This window comes from Nipponia nippon, unplaced genomic scaffold, assembly GCF_047370975.1.
Source record: "Nipponia nippon isolate SJK-2023a ecotype South Korea unplaced genomic scaffold, ASM4737097v1 scaffold_2, whole genome shotgun sequence".
Taxonomy (NCBI): domain Eukaryota; kingdom Metazoa; phylum Chordata; class Aves; order Pelecaniformes; family Threskiornithidae; genus Nipponia; species Nipponia nippon.
Genome location: NW_028262336.1, coordinates 126,730,202 through 126,744,970, shown reverse-complemented (window position 1 = coordinate 126,744,970; position 14,769 = coordinate 126,730,202). Strand labels below are relative to the sequence as shown.

The window sequence follows — 14,769 nt, the reverse complement described above, 5'->3', positions numbered from 1 at the left end:
TTGTCAAGTTTCAACCCACAGTGAATTTTTACTGCAAATATAAACCTCTGAAAGCAGGGGTTTCTAATGGAAATGCTGACATAACCTTAACTATACCAATGCTGCTGTAATGCTCAGGTTACCAGGAATATTTCTGCTGCCAATTCAGTTTAACAAGTCTGAATGCATATAATTTGTTCCAGTTGTCTTTCCTCAGAGTGAGGCTCCTTTGTGCACACTTTCCAATGTGGCTTGCATTAAAAGAAAGGAAAAAAACCCTACTCCTATGTAAATTCATATACACACTGATACGGTTTTATCACAGCTAAAAAGCTATAAATCTGCTTTAACTGATTCAGTGTGTTCCCTACTGGCCTGGAAAGGTGACTCATTTCATTGCTGCCCTTCACTGAATGTGACAATCTTAACTTTGCTTTGTTCTCTTTGGGATATTTATTCTTTGCAAAAAAAAAAAAAAAAAACCAAACCACACAACCTGACTTGTATGTATTCATATTATCCACCCCTGACCAAACCTCTCCCTGTTTGAGCCAAAAGGATTTTAGCTGGGTCAGGATTTGACCCTCGTTATGCTAGGAATCTAATCCAAATGCCTCCCCACCGATATCAGCGATAAGAATCTAGTCCTGTGGCAAATGATTTGCTTCTCACCTTTGGCTCATCCTGAAGCCAAACAACTGCCAGGTTAAACAAATACTCTCAGGATGCAAAGTGAATTCATGGGGCAAGAGCTTAAGTGACAGCAAGGCAAGCGGGCACTTCTGGAGCTTCGTGTCCTCCGAAAAATCTGCAGCTTGCACACTGAAATCTTTCTGACCTTTCCTCCTGGTAGGAAAAGTGAAACAGGAGGAACAAAAACTCAACAGGACGGCTCCACCGCTCAGTGACTAGGAGCAGGAATAATTCATGATCTGATCCTCCTCACATCTGCCAGTTTACAGCTTCTTACTTGATCTTCCAGGGTCTAAGAGGCAATGGCCGATGCTTGGCAATGCAAAACCTGAACCTTGTTCTCATCTTTACAACAGAGATAAATTTGGAGGAATGATTTGAGGACAAACTTTCAAATATGCCAGTGAATTTTTGGATGGTTTCAGTAAATTCAAGTAGATGACACCTGTGAAAATCAAGCCAAAATGACCAGATTCAGGCTCCTAACTACCTTCTGAGGCTCCTATGGACCCATAGTCAGCCACAGCTCTTTCCACAATGAGTGGAAAGAGAGGAATCTCCTCAGAATGATTCAGACCCTGATGGCCTGAAATACCTCTAACTAAACTGAAAGCTTATGATTAGTATGTCTCTTGTTTAGTTTTCTGACTAAAATTAAAAGGGAGGAATTTAGGTCATAGTGTCTCAGGCTAAACTCTGAACATGTTCCCAAATTAGAGGATAAATTCAGTGAAAAATTATGTAAAATGGGTTTTCAAAAGACTTTTTTCCAAGCATCTCTCCTACTCCCCCTTTTTTTCAATCGCCACTGTTCTAAAAATTGTTATTTTATTAAAGAATATTTTAAAACTATTGCTAAACTAAACATCTTTTTAAACCTTTTCACTCCTTAAGATGTTTTTCCTGAACTTCTGAAATGTTGTGGGGGTGTGTGGTAGTGTTAAAAAAGTTTTAATAGGGAGCATAATAATCCAAAGAATAGTTTTAATTTTTTAAAAGACACTTGGAAAATGATTTGCTATACCTTCCTATTCCTCAGTTTCCTTTCTGTAATTATGAATTACCATTATGAGTAACACTGACTGCTAATGGGCTCTGCAAATCTCTGATAAAGGATGCAGAGATTCATTGTTATTTAACACGCTTACTTGAGTAGTAAAGAAAGAAGCAACAGGAAGCACTGTGCAAGGACAAAACACAGTAAGAGAACAGACCCTCCGTCCACAAGCCTTTTTGGAAAGAAAAAGAAAAGACTTACATAAAAGAAAATTGAATTTAATTGGGATTTATTATTAATTATTAGATGAGCAAAATATCAATTATTAAGATTACATTATCAAAGGTTCTTTTCCTCTCCTCAGTCAGATCCCTGAAAATTCTCCACTTCTAAGCAGCCTTATATGATACCATCCTTTCTTTGAAATGCTTTAATATTCTGCATCTTTTGGGCTCCCTGCTGCAGTATGATTTCTCTGTGACTGTCTCTTCCATCTCAGTGTTGTAAACACCTAACCCTGTGCTTGAGCAGGACTCCTACAAGACAACTCATGTGTCTGAAGTCGGACCTGGAGATCAGAGGAGTGATGCCTTATGCAAAGCAGGCTGATGCTAAGTTCAGCCCTGCAGCTGGTCACACTGGGCTGCAGAATGAGTCTGAAAACAGCGATCTCTGTGTGGCAGACTATGCAGTACCAAACACATCAAGGATACTAAAGAAATAAACGCTGAGCACATACACGGATAGATTAAAAACTTTCAGTAGAAAGTGCCCTGTATTTCTGGAAGATGACTTCCTTTTAGATACTGAAGGAATCCAGCCATAGTAGCAGTAGTGGCAGATGATCTGGTCAGTTACTCACTGTAAAGTGCCAGAAATCCCCAATGTATATCAAATCAAACTATTTCAGAAAACATAAATAAGGCTATAGTAATCCTCATCAGCCTTTTTGTGAAGGGTTTATCTTCATAAATCCGGACCAAACCATTTGATAAAAAGATGGAAAGTTCTTTCTGAAGAATAGGAAAGGGAGGTAAATTAGAAATGGTGATGGTCTTCAACAGCTCAAGGCTGATCATTAAAGATAAAAAAATCCTGAACAGAAACTAGGACACATTCTTTAGGACACAAATCAGGAGGTCTAGACTGGTCCAATTTAGTTAGAAATGAGAAAGAACATCTCACAGAAACCTACTGCTTCAAATTGTCCAGCACGCTACACAATGAAAAAGTGGCAAAGGCAGTACACAAATCTGCATTAACTCCCTGACCATGGATTTTGTTGGCCAAGAGTCTCGCTCACACACATGCCACCTAGTAGAAGCAGCACATTGGGTTTTTTTGGGCTTCTGAGGACAAACTGGTCCTGATTCGGCCTGTTTTCCACTGAAATCAAGGATCCTATGGAAGTCGCACTCGTCTCCTAGGAACTGACCCTGGAATATTTATGTACATACCCAACATGGTTTTCCCTCCTCCCCTCCGCTGACAGCACAATCTGTGCCTGAGATGAGGGCTGCATTGTCCATGCTTCGCACAACGCTGAACACTCCTCTTGGAATTCAAAGTCTAATAACACAGTGAATCATGCCTGCCTACCGCCTCTCTCGCTCTCTCCAGCAGTAATGTCACTTTGGGGGACTGGCAGCATGACCCTCCACTGCTGCTTTTTTTGTATTTATTTCATATTTATTTCACATTTATTTCGTATTTATTTTGAATAAATGCCCTTAGTGGTAGCAAAGGAACAGGACTGGTTCAAGCCACAAGAGTTGTTGGAATAGGGATGTATTTGAGGGAGAAGCCAAAGAAATTGGGATATACATATTCAGAAGTGGGTGATAAGACTCCAAACTGTATTAATTCCTTCCTACAGAGACTTCAGTAGATGTTACCTCCAGTGTCACCTAAGTAAAGTAATTTCTAAGACTGGAGAGTCAGTTTTAGATTTTCTTACAACTTTCTGGTATCTCCTTACTTCTGATAGAATTCAATAAAATCCATGCCCTGTTCTCTAAAATTGTGTTTGAGAATATTAAAATGCCCCAAACGAGAGGTGATTTTGGATTTTGCGGCTCCCATCTGCAGAGGTTGTTTCAAATGTCTACATCCAGCCTTCCTGTCTGCCTGATACGAGCAACTTAGAGAAAGACACCAGACCCCACAAACTGACAAAAGCACACTTCACATCGAATGCCTGCTCACGGATGAAAGAGCTGGAAGAAGTCACGCACTTTGGCTTTGACTACGAGGCAACGCGGTCAGCGTTCTCAAAGGAATTTAGATGTCAGCTTTCCACAGATTTCATATATTTTTCAAAATCTGTTCTTTGTCACTCTACACATCAGCTCCCCATGGGATAACAGCCATTTCCCTCCCTCACAGCTGTGCTGAGCAGAGATGTACCTGCTAATGTCCCCAGTGCCACAGCTGTGGATGCTGAGGGAAGTGGACAGCATAGTCAGGCTGATGTGCTCTTCCTAAACACCATTTCCTAAAGACTCTTGATTTTTTTTTATTTATTTTTCATGTTATTTACTGGTTCAAATGGAAGAGAGCTGCTGCCTCCAAGCCAATCACCAACTTCTACATCCCTCTCCTTGGCCAGTCAGCATCCTCCCTACAACCCCACCGGCTCACGCTTCTCCTCCCATACCACTGTCAACGGACCGATGTTCTGATCCAACACAGCATTTGTTAGTTTCTTAAAACAATCAGATTAGAGATTGGATGCCTTCAGACAGTTCTGGCTTCTCATCAGTCATATACATAAATATCTACACACCAGTATATACATATACTGACTGATGAGAAACCTGAAGAACTAATTAGTGTTTCTGAATGTGCACCAAGATACTCCAAGGCAGCCTACTTTTCAAATAGTGCTGAAATCCTGAAATCAGGAAATTTTAAGGTTTCTGAAAGGAAACATCCTGAGGTGCTTGAGAGCTGGGGTTGTTCAGCCTGGAGAAAGGAAGGCTCTGTGCAGCTTTTCAGTACTTAAAGGGGGCTTGTAAGGAAGACAGAGAGAGATTTTTTCCCAGGGCCTGTAGTGATAGGACAAAGGATACTGGTTTTAAACTAAAAGAGGATAGACTTAGATTTGTTATAAAGAAGAAATTATTTACTATGGGAGTGGGGAGACACTGCAACAGGTTGCTCAGAGAAGCTGTGGATGCCCCATCCCTGGAAGTGTTCAAGGTCAAGTTTCACAGGACTTTGAGCAACCCGATCTGGTGGAAAATGTCCCTGCCCATGGCAGGGGGGTTGGAGTAGATGATCTTTAAAGGTCCCTTCCAAACCAAACCATTATTTGATTCTATGAAATGGAGACAGTCGCATCCTAGTTAGTTTGGGTAATTTCAGGTAAAATAAAAAATCTTCTGGAGTTGGCATATATAAAAATAAAAGCTAAAACGTCCAAGTCTGAAAAGTCTTTCTTTCCTTAAAGGTAAGTACCTGCTGATAGTATAGGTACAATAAGAATTGTGGATTTCTAATGTTCTAAATTACTTTTATCTTACAAGTGAAAAAACCCCAAAGAGTGGCTTGTAATACATCCAATACAAAATTAAAAGCCCTAAAAGACACCTGCATATTTATGTACTTATTAGTTTGTTCCAGCCTTCATTTGAAAGTTTAGTTGGACATTTTCCTGGAAGTGTAGAAATAATATTATGGACATTATTACCTTTCTGGAATGAAAGGAACTTAGATAAAGAATAGCCTACTGTATCTTCAAAAAGTAGCATGTTTCTTAAGTTCCATGTGCATTGTATTTGCAATTTACATGGGGATTTGTAACAGCGGTGCTGCTCCCTGGGTGTTACTTACTTTGGATGGACTTCTCTAAGGCTGAGTTTACACAGCTGTGGAAGGAAAACCTAGCCACAATCAATTAAAAAGTGCAACACAAATCCTTTGGACAGCATTCTCAGCCTGTCCTGCTGTTGAGACAGCTACTATTCTCTGAGAATGAGTGCTCTAACTGTATTAAACTTAGTCCTAACCAAAATAAGCTTTTACTAATTTTCACCATTTAAGGAACATAAAGACCTGCCTTTGTCATTTAAAGTTTAAGCTGACTAAGCCTCATAGAAACAGAAAGTTAAGGAACTAAAGCAATTAAATCCATTTACAGAGGTCAAGGGAGTCTCTGGGTTTTAGACATGATGGGCTTGTATGGTCTGTGCTCCTTATTCATGGGAACTCTCAGATTATGGGTTGATAGGTGGCATAATAAGTCACCTTTGTTTTCCTCCTGATAGCAGAGTAACGCTGAGCTGATCCTAACAGGTCACCAGTGTGCCGGCATTACCTGCACTTCTGATTACTGAACAACTAGAATGAGCACGCAAATGAGACCCCAGATGCCCTGTCTTTGTGTGGGACATATTTATTACCAACCTGCTGAATCCTACACACAAAGAAGGCCTCCGGGAATGTAGTATGTCTACAAGCTGATGCAAAAAGCACTGAGAAAAAAAGAGGATAAATAAGCAGGCAGCTGAAAAGCCTGAAGTCTAACTAACTCACCAGCACATCAATAATACAGTAATGTCGTCAACCCACTGTGGACTCTCAACAATGCTTTTTCTGTTGTTCAGCTAATTAGTAACAGAAGAGATTAAGGTCTTTAATCTCACTTGCTTTCTCTTTCGTCCCTGTTTTTACCTGGAGGGTGTCCGTGTATGGGTACATATATATCCCCTAAATGAACAAAGAGAAAGTACATACATTATGATGTTGAAAACATGAGGTGGAGTGTGAGTTTGGCTTTATTTTCAACAAGAGGGTCATCTACATGATTTCAGATTTCAATGTACTGCGACTGCAAGGAGTCAGATGTGTATGTGTCTGTGTGTGTGTGTGTGTGTGTGTGTGTGTGTGTGTGTGTGTGTGTTACAGGGTGGGAGGGGAGGGGGGAAGCTGAACAGAGGATATGAATTTTAAGCAGTTTCCTGAATGAATACGACACTGTATTTCCCCCTACTCTTCTTAAGATGACAATTCAGAGGAGATAACCTTCTCCTTTGAAAAAACCTGAAGAGAAAGTTTGGTTTTACCATAACAAATGCAACAAAAGAAAACAAGAGGGAAGCTGGGAAAGGGGTGGTGGTGAGGGGGGACAAATTAAATGTCAAACTTTCTCTCCTTACTTGGAGATAGCAGCATACTAGGAAGCGTTCTTAGAAGCTTAACATAAATGGAGTTAAGCTGTTGCCAGCTGCAGTAAACCTCTCTCTCACCTTTCTTTCTTTCTTTCAAGATATCTTTGAATGCCTTCTCCTTCGTCATAAATCAGACCTGTGAGCAATTATCACTCAAGCAGGATGGCAGCGGCCTGAGTGGTCACTGCTATTCCACTGCTGTAATCTGCACTTCGTCAGGTTACACTACCCTTTATGAAATTTCACATTTCCTTGCCAATGAGTGCTACCTCTCCGTTTACGACTCATTGTCTTTGCAGCAGAGAGCTGTGAATCTCATTCCTCTTCTTGAAATTGGTTTAAGCAGTGTGGTCCATCCAGCGGTGCTGAGCACCCCCAGCTCCCGTTTGGGGAGTCTCAGAGCATCCCAGAAGCACCGGGTTGTGCTGCTGCCTCAAATACTTACCCTGAGGACATCTCTCAGCACCTCTGAGGGAGATGCGGATGCGGACACCCTCCTCTGGCCTCTGAGGCTGAGCACATGGTGCTGATGCCACTGTCACAACTCACAAGGAAACTCTGGGGTTTTGGCATTACTTTTTCCATCCACGTACCCCTTCGGTGACAGGTTCCTGACAGCAGCGGGAGCCTCCGGACCGCTCTCAGCTCTCAGTGCGAGCCCACCTGGCCGCCCTCCCCTCAGCCCCCAGGCTGCACCTCACGGAGAAGGGGGCTTCTTGGGTGTTTTTCAGCCAGAACAAAAAAAAAAAAAGCCCCAAACAAAACCAAAATCCCTCCAAAAAAAGGAAGGGGGCTCCAGCCTTCAACTCAGGTGAAGTTTCTGAGCTCTGCCCAGGTACCACAGTGGGTGGCTCGTCCCTCACCACAGCCATGCACAGCAGCCAGCACAAACCTTTCCAATGCTGCATTTTCCAGCCTTTACGAGGTGATTTTTTCCCCCACTCTTTTATCCCCCTCCCCAATATTTTTTTTTTAAACAAAATTCCAAAACCAACCCAAAGGGCACATCCTCACCCCCAGCCAACCTCCATCCCCGCACACCGCTATCAGACGAGCAAGAAAAGTAGGTAGAGAGAGAGTCACTCACCGTTGGCGGCGACACAGAGGTTTCCAGAGCCACTTTTAACTAAGAATGAATTAGGGACAAACTCTTCCTCAGAGTCAGAGTCCGCGGCCGGCTGGGCCGCGCCGTTGCCCAGCAACCGCCCCGGGCCCTCATTGGCCGGCGGCGAGGGGAGAGGGGAGGGGGACTGCTCGGGGGGGGTGGAGGAGGCGGACGAACAACGGAGGGGAGGACCTGCGGGCCACAAACACATACGAACGGGGGGGGGGGGGGGGAAGGGAAGAATAGCAAAAAGAAGAAATAAAATGAACAAAAAAAGACAAAACACAGAGAGACAAAAAAGTTGAGCTGGGGCACGAGGGAAGGCCGCCCCCCCCTTCCCCTCCCCGACGCCTGCCCCAAAGGGGCAGCCCTGCCGGAGGGGCGGCCGGCTGCACATATCTGCCCGCCGGCTGCTCTGAGGGGACCTCCGCGGTCCCTCGGGCGGTAACCGCCCGTTAAAACTCATATCTGTCGGTTTTTTTAAAGATTTTGGCACTGGAGGGAGCCCCCGGTGCAAGATAACGCTTCGTGCCACAAAGTGGGCACTCGCTGTCAGCGAGGCCGAAGCGTTGATGCCAGGCTGTGTTGTACTAAAGAAAAAGTTTTGCCCGACGTATTCTGAGGTAAATTATTTCAGATTTCATGTGAAAAGGGTAGCGTCTGTTTGGAGATTGGGTTTAACCATTCCCTTATCGAGTTTATAAGGCAAAGGAACCTGAAACCTGCCTCACGCGGGCAGAAGTTGGAGGAGAGAGCCAGGCATCGCTATGTGGCGTTGAAGCATGTCAGCAAACTAATGCACTGATGCAGGGCAGAAGCAAAGCTCAGCGTTGTTTCATTGATTAAATCATGAGAAATGCAGCAAATTAGGTTCTTAGATAATATTTTACATAAAGCTGCGCCTGGTCAAGGAAGAGCTTCTACTGACTGCAAGGAAATTGGATCAGGTACATGGAGGTTAAATAGATCCAATTTGAAAAGCATACTGTAAATAATTAATGGTAATCAGGGTCTTATTCCAGTCAGATTTTTAAACAAAACTAGGAAATCAGAAACCCCAAACTGATGAAAAAACTATCAGGCAAACGTGGAGGTCAGATATGTGCAGTACATCAATAAAAACAGGAGGACTATGAACACAGACATATAATAAGTTAAAATACAGGACAATGCATTTAAACATGAGCTTTTCCCCTTGATACATTTGATCTGAAAGTCATAATGATTCTCTCCCACATTTTCCCAAATACTGAAATGTTATCATGCAAAATCAATCAAAATAAAAGAGTAACAGTCAGCACAAGAAAACTAGCAAACTTAAAAAAGATCTGTTTCTAAAAAAACAGATTTTGAACATGACATAGCACACGACATAGCTGTACAGTATTTCTTACTAAACACAACATGAACTCTTCAGAAAATGACACAAACCCAAAACAATAAAACGGGTTTAACATTTAAATCCCCCAAAGCTGGTTCTGCTAAGTTTCTTTTCACCTTGGTCATCAGTTTTTCTCATGACAAGCCCTTGGGTGTCACCTCCCTGGGCATATGCAGATCTTATAAATTGCTAATTATAATCAGAGCAGAAATTGGGGCATCGGAGGCAAAGCCTGGGAACCGGGGAGAATATAGGACTGTACCTGTGCTCAGAGACACGCAAGTGACTGTGGTCCCCCAAAGGAGAAGCCAGCCTTGGCAGAGAGCCTACGCTTTCTTGCGTGACCTGCAGGAAGATGTGAGCCCTGTGTGTTTTGTTACGATCAGCAGTGGAGTTGTCTGGGTCGTCTTCTTTCTGACAACCCTCCAGACAGAGAAGTTCCTCCTTTAGGAATGCAGCTTTTAAGGAATCTGCAGCCCGCTTCACACTCCCTGACCCTTTTTACGGTGCCAAAGCTGTAACCTTCCCGTTGTGTTAACTACCAGTAGGAGCGGGAGAGAGACAGCAAAATAAGGGAGCATGTGCGAGTGGATGAGCACTGCTTTCCCTGTCACAGACCCTGACACGCAAACGCGGATCCAGCTCTAACTCTGATCTGCTCTTGAAGGAGCAAAGTCTTCTCTGCGTCATCCTCGTTGTTGCAATGGAGACTTGATGAGCCCTGACATGCAATAAAGTTTAAAACATCACTTTGATTTACTATGCATTTGTTACAAAACAGGATGATATGTATTTCTAATATTGTGTAGTCAGAGCCTGAATTCTAGCATAATGATGAGTGAAATGGAAAGAAAGCGTTAAACCTGTGTCTTCCTATAGACCCATACATTTTTTCAGTGTACTTTGTACCTTGAGGACACATTTTTCCAGCTATTGGGAGAGGCAAACCAGATTTAAAAAAATATTTCAAGCCTCTGACTCATTTACCTTACCCAAAGACCAGTAAAAATGCATAAAAAGCAGGTTAATGGTGTGACGACCCCTGACAAAAACATTTGTGGGGTAAATGACAGTAGACCCCCAATGCTCTCCCTGTGTTTTGGTTAGACAGCACGCTTGACATATCTATACATGAAGTCTGTGAAGACCAGGAGCAGAATGAGCTGAATTTGGAATCGTAACCCTAAAAGCAAAATGTCAGTGCTTTTGTCAGCCCACGTCGGAAACTTTCTGCCGTTTCCACACGGCTGCAGGTTGGGTTTTTTGGTACGGGCTTTCCCCATCTGACAGTATTGCAATACTGGCAAGGATAAAAGAAAAATCATGAATAAAAAACAAACCCAAAACCTCTTTAATGAAAACTTTGGATTTTAATCAACTGCACCATTGCAGAGTGCACATGAGAAGTTCACGTGGGCTTTCACGGTCGTTATACTTCCAGCGGTGCGTGAGCTGACCTTTACTGGGAAAGGTTCCCTAGGAATGGCGCATACCAACCGCCTTACTGAGGGCTGTGCTGCGCTGAAGGGCACTGGCACGTAGAACCGTGTTCCCTGGAAAATCCCCTTTTGGGCACGCAATATCGGGGTGGACACAACAGATTTTCCAAGCTGCTGGGTGGAAGGTGCGCACTGGTCGGCTGTGCTGACAACATCCAGTTAAAATGGATGGGGAGCAAAGCGATACCTTCCTTTTTAACACGTCAGCAGCTCTGTAAGGCAAGGGTGTCTTAAGTTGTGGATCCTTTAAGAGAATTGCCTCCTTTTCTCTGCTTGGACAGAAAACCAAAAATTAAATCTGACCTTTTCACGAAAAATAAACCAAGAGAGAGACGAAAGAGACAAGTTCGTATCCTTCTCAGACAAGTATCTCGTTGAATTTACTGCAACTGCAGGTCCAAGTAAAACAAGCAGGATTCGGCCCATAAACTTTCATTCCAGCTGCCAGAGCAAAATTTCTAATTGATTAGTACAAAATGAATTCGCAGCAATACTGGGTTGCTATGGAACCTGAGCAAGTAGGCCAAGTCACTTTGCGGTATGTGCTGTTTCTCCTTCAAAAAATACAAAACAGAAGGACTAGATAACACATTCATTATGCACACTCTTGCAATTTGGAAGCTAACTCAAAGAAAAACAAAACGGATTCCAAGTATGGGCCCCTTGGCATCAATTTGTAACAATCTTATATATCCGCTTGCCGTGAACAGTCAAAATGACGTTCTTTGGACTTGAGGCAGGAATAATAGAAGTTGAATGTCTCTGTATGAATGATACGTTACTTGCACATATTCAGAAGAAAACAGAACATGAACTTCTATTTTATCTATGTGCCAGTTTTCCAGATTAAGATTAAAAAAAATCAGGGGAAGATATGTTACAGTCTCTGGTAGATTTATGAAAGTACTTAGGAAACACAAACTTTGGAAATAGGTTAACACAAAGAATCTGTTTCCCAGCTTAACTAAGGAACTCTGCAAAAATCAGGCAACCGCTTTAAATTTAGGGAAGAGACAGACCAGAACAGGCTCTAAAGAGTTAGGGGAAAGTAAGACAAACAATAAACATGCCTTCAGTTTCTGCTACGCATTTGGCTGTAATATTTCAGAATACTGTGTGTTTCTAGAATTGCTCTGTCTCCTGCAGGATTTGGCCTTCAGAGATCAAGAGCTGATTTAAAACGGGTGTATTCATGCTAGTGTGAAGAGAAGGGCTGCCAGGAATACAGAACACTCAAGGAGGTAGATACTTTTAAATGAAGGACAGTAAATTGTTTCATAGACTATCTTCAGTGGATTATACTCATATGTTTACAGTTTGTCCCAAAAGAGGTGAAAAGGAGTGGATATACAAATGCTGACTTTTCACAGAACCGATACCACAAGGCAAAGGGATTTAATAGTGTTCAATACGCCCAGGATAGTATTATCTGCAATCAATAAATCATTAATATCAGCTTTTTTCCCATAGTACCTTCTATCAAGCTTCAGCCAAGAATCTTTTAGAGTTCGACAAGCATTGAGGATGTAAGCTTTGAAATACTGTTGTCGGATCTGTTGGCATCTGTTATCAGATTGGCTGATAAAATTACGTTGTCTGGGGAGCGGACTTACTTACACTTCTGACAGATAGGGAAACTGAGGCACAGAGAAGCGAAATAATTTGATTCAAAAGCTTGTTGTTTCCTGTGTCTGCGTACTGTGTCTCTAGCCGCTGAAACGGTCTAAGAGGCTGTTTGCCACACTCAAAAACATTTTAAATTAGCAGAATTCCCACCATGGAGGAAGGACGGGGAAGGCGGGCAGAAGTACTGTCATTGCGGTTACCTCAGTACAGCAACTACAGTAGTTCTCACTAAGAACTTTTGCATTCAGCAAAAGCGTTGAAAATGCTTAGCCTTTATACAACCTTAAAATGCGACAGTTTATAACAATGGTACTGGTGCACCAGTAATGGTAAGCACCATTACAAACAAAAGTACATCACAATACGGCTCTGGCCTTTAAAATGTAGGGCGCTGGTATGCGCCGTGGGTTCACAGGAAGGCTGTGTAAGTGATAGCCGAGTGTATTCTGTAGTGTGTGGGCTGGGTGTATTATCCTGTCGAAAGAAAGAGAGTGTAAACAGATGCACTTCTTTTTTTTTGTCTTCCCCTCACTTTGCACGGTGGTTTTGAGTGATTTTTATTGACATCGAAACTAAATCTTATTGATCTATATTAAAACTGGAGCTAGTCTTGCGCTGGAGAAAACCGTGGCCTGCTTATACAACGGAAACACTTAGGTACCTCTGTCTGATAAAAGAAATTAATTAATAAATAAATCTAAAACTCAGGCAATTTCATCCCACACCATATCTGATTGATTAAAACCTCACAAGCATGGAGCTGTGCTGCAGGGTTGAGATCTTTTTATGTGGAAGAGCCGTATTTGAGAGGTGACAGGCAGAGCGGGCATCAGGCCATCCCCAGGCAGCACCTCTGAGACGGACGGCTGACAGCACACGGGACAAGGTGGGAAGGGCCGTGCCCTGCCTGCTCGTCCGCGTTCCGTTCCCCGCAGAATGTAAAAGGCGGTGATTTGCTCCACTGGTATTTCAGGGCATCAGAGATCCTGCTGGGTTGAGGAGGGGAGCGGGAGAATGTCTGGCATTTTGCTTTTCAAGGTGAAGGGGAATATATTATTTGAAGACGAGCCCTGATTATCACGTGGTAAAAGACTGCTTGCTTAGCTTCCAGGAGCCTCGCTCCCTCAGAGAGGGAGAAAGAAGGAATTTTCCTAAGGGACAAACAGCATTCGTGCCTTTCTTGTGGCAGCACATCACGCCTTTCCCGTGGACAGCATAAAACGCCTCTGGAAAAAGAGCAAGCTGAACTAGCTGTCTGGGAAAACATGTCAGTGAATCATAGGAGTAAGGAATTGTTGCGCAGATTTATTGCTGTTCTTTAACAATAGGTGGTCACAACATTGTGAGTTCAACGGGGATTATATATCTTGTGTTTAGAATTGATTAAAAAAGCAGTCTTGGAAAACTACTCTTAGTTATTTATATTTCCTGAATTTCCACCTGCACTTATGTTTATTTTATTTAATTTAATTTTGTGTGTTTGATTTATAGCTACGGAGCCAGAGGGGAAAATAAATGAAATAAAGGGGACAAATGAATATCATCTTAACAAGAAAAACCTGGGCAGCTGCCATGTCACCAAAATTAAGAAATGAGTAGTTGGGCCTCAAGAATGAGAAATAATCACATGCCCTGTATGAAGACTGGCATATTGGGAAAAAAGGGCCATACAAGGTTAAGAAGCAATGAATAAATTCGCTTGGACTGAAATGGAGTATGAAGAACATATGCTCCGTGTACTTCACCAGCCTGGCGGGTGATTTGTGTTACTCTTCCAAATTGCGGTTTTTCCCTCCCCGGTGCTATGAAGAGATGCGATGATTTTCTTTATCCGTTTGCCAGGATGGTGCATTTTCTATCAAGGAATTCACAAAGTCACTGTCAGCAGGACCTCAGGAACGTTCTTGTTTGTACAGGGCAGGCCACGGGCAGACCTTCCTCTGGGTGGAAAGCGTCTAGAATGGCTGTGGCCCTGTGAGCGGCGACGTGGTGCTGGGATGTGCAGAAGCACCACAGCTGTATGCCTGTTGTCTGCCTCTGTCCCAGCACAGATCATTTGGGCATGAGCATTTGGGCCTTGTGTAATTATTCCCCAAATGAAGCAGAAGGTAGGAAGGGACAAGAAATAACCCAGACCTCAGATGTCCTTTCCCCCAGCTCCTGAGGTTACTAACCTGACCCAAACCAGCAGAAAACAATTATCCATTGAGCAAGATGGAGAGGAGCAGGGAGGAAATTGTTCCCTTCTGAAACGCGCTTGCTCCAGGGCTTGGGGTGCTCTGGAGCAGCACAGCCGCACTTACAATTTTTTGCCAACA

At 42.9% G+C, this 14,769-nt stretch overlaps 1 protein-coding gene across 6 annotated transcripts in view; it reads right to left on the bottom strand.

The window, feature by feature from the left end:
- Positions 1-14,769, bottom strand: part of TENM4 (teneurin transmembrane protein 4) — a 615,630-nt gene that overhangs the window by 263,992 nt on the left and 336,869 nt on the right. The window contains exon 6 of one of the 6 annotated variants that reach the window (XM_087756918.1): positions 7,928-8,137. The exons of the other annotated variants lie outside the window; for them this stretch is intronic. Within the exon in view, the coding sequence (XP_087613044.1) occupies positions 7,928-8,137 (210 nt within the window). The remainder of the gene's footprint in view (positions 1-7,927; positions 8,138-14,769) is intronic. 6 annotated transcript variants of the gene reach the window in all.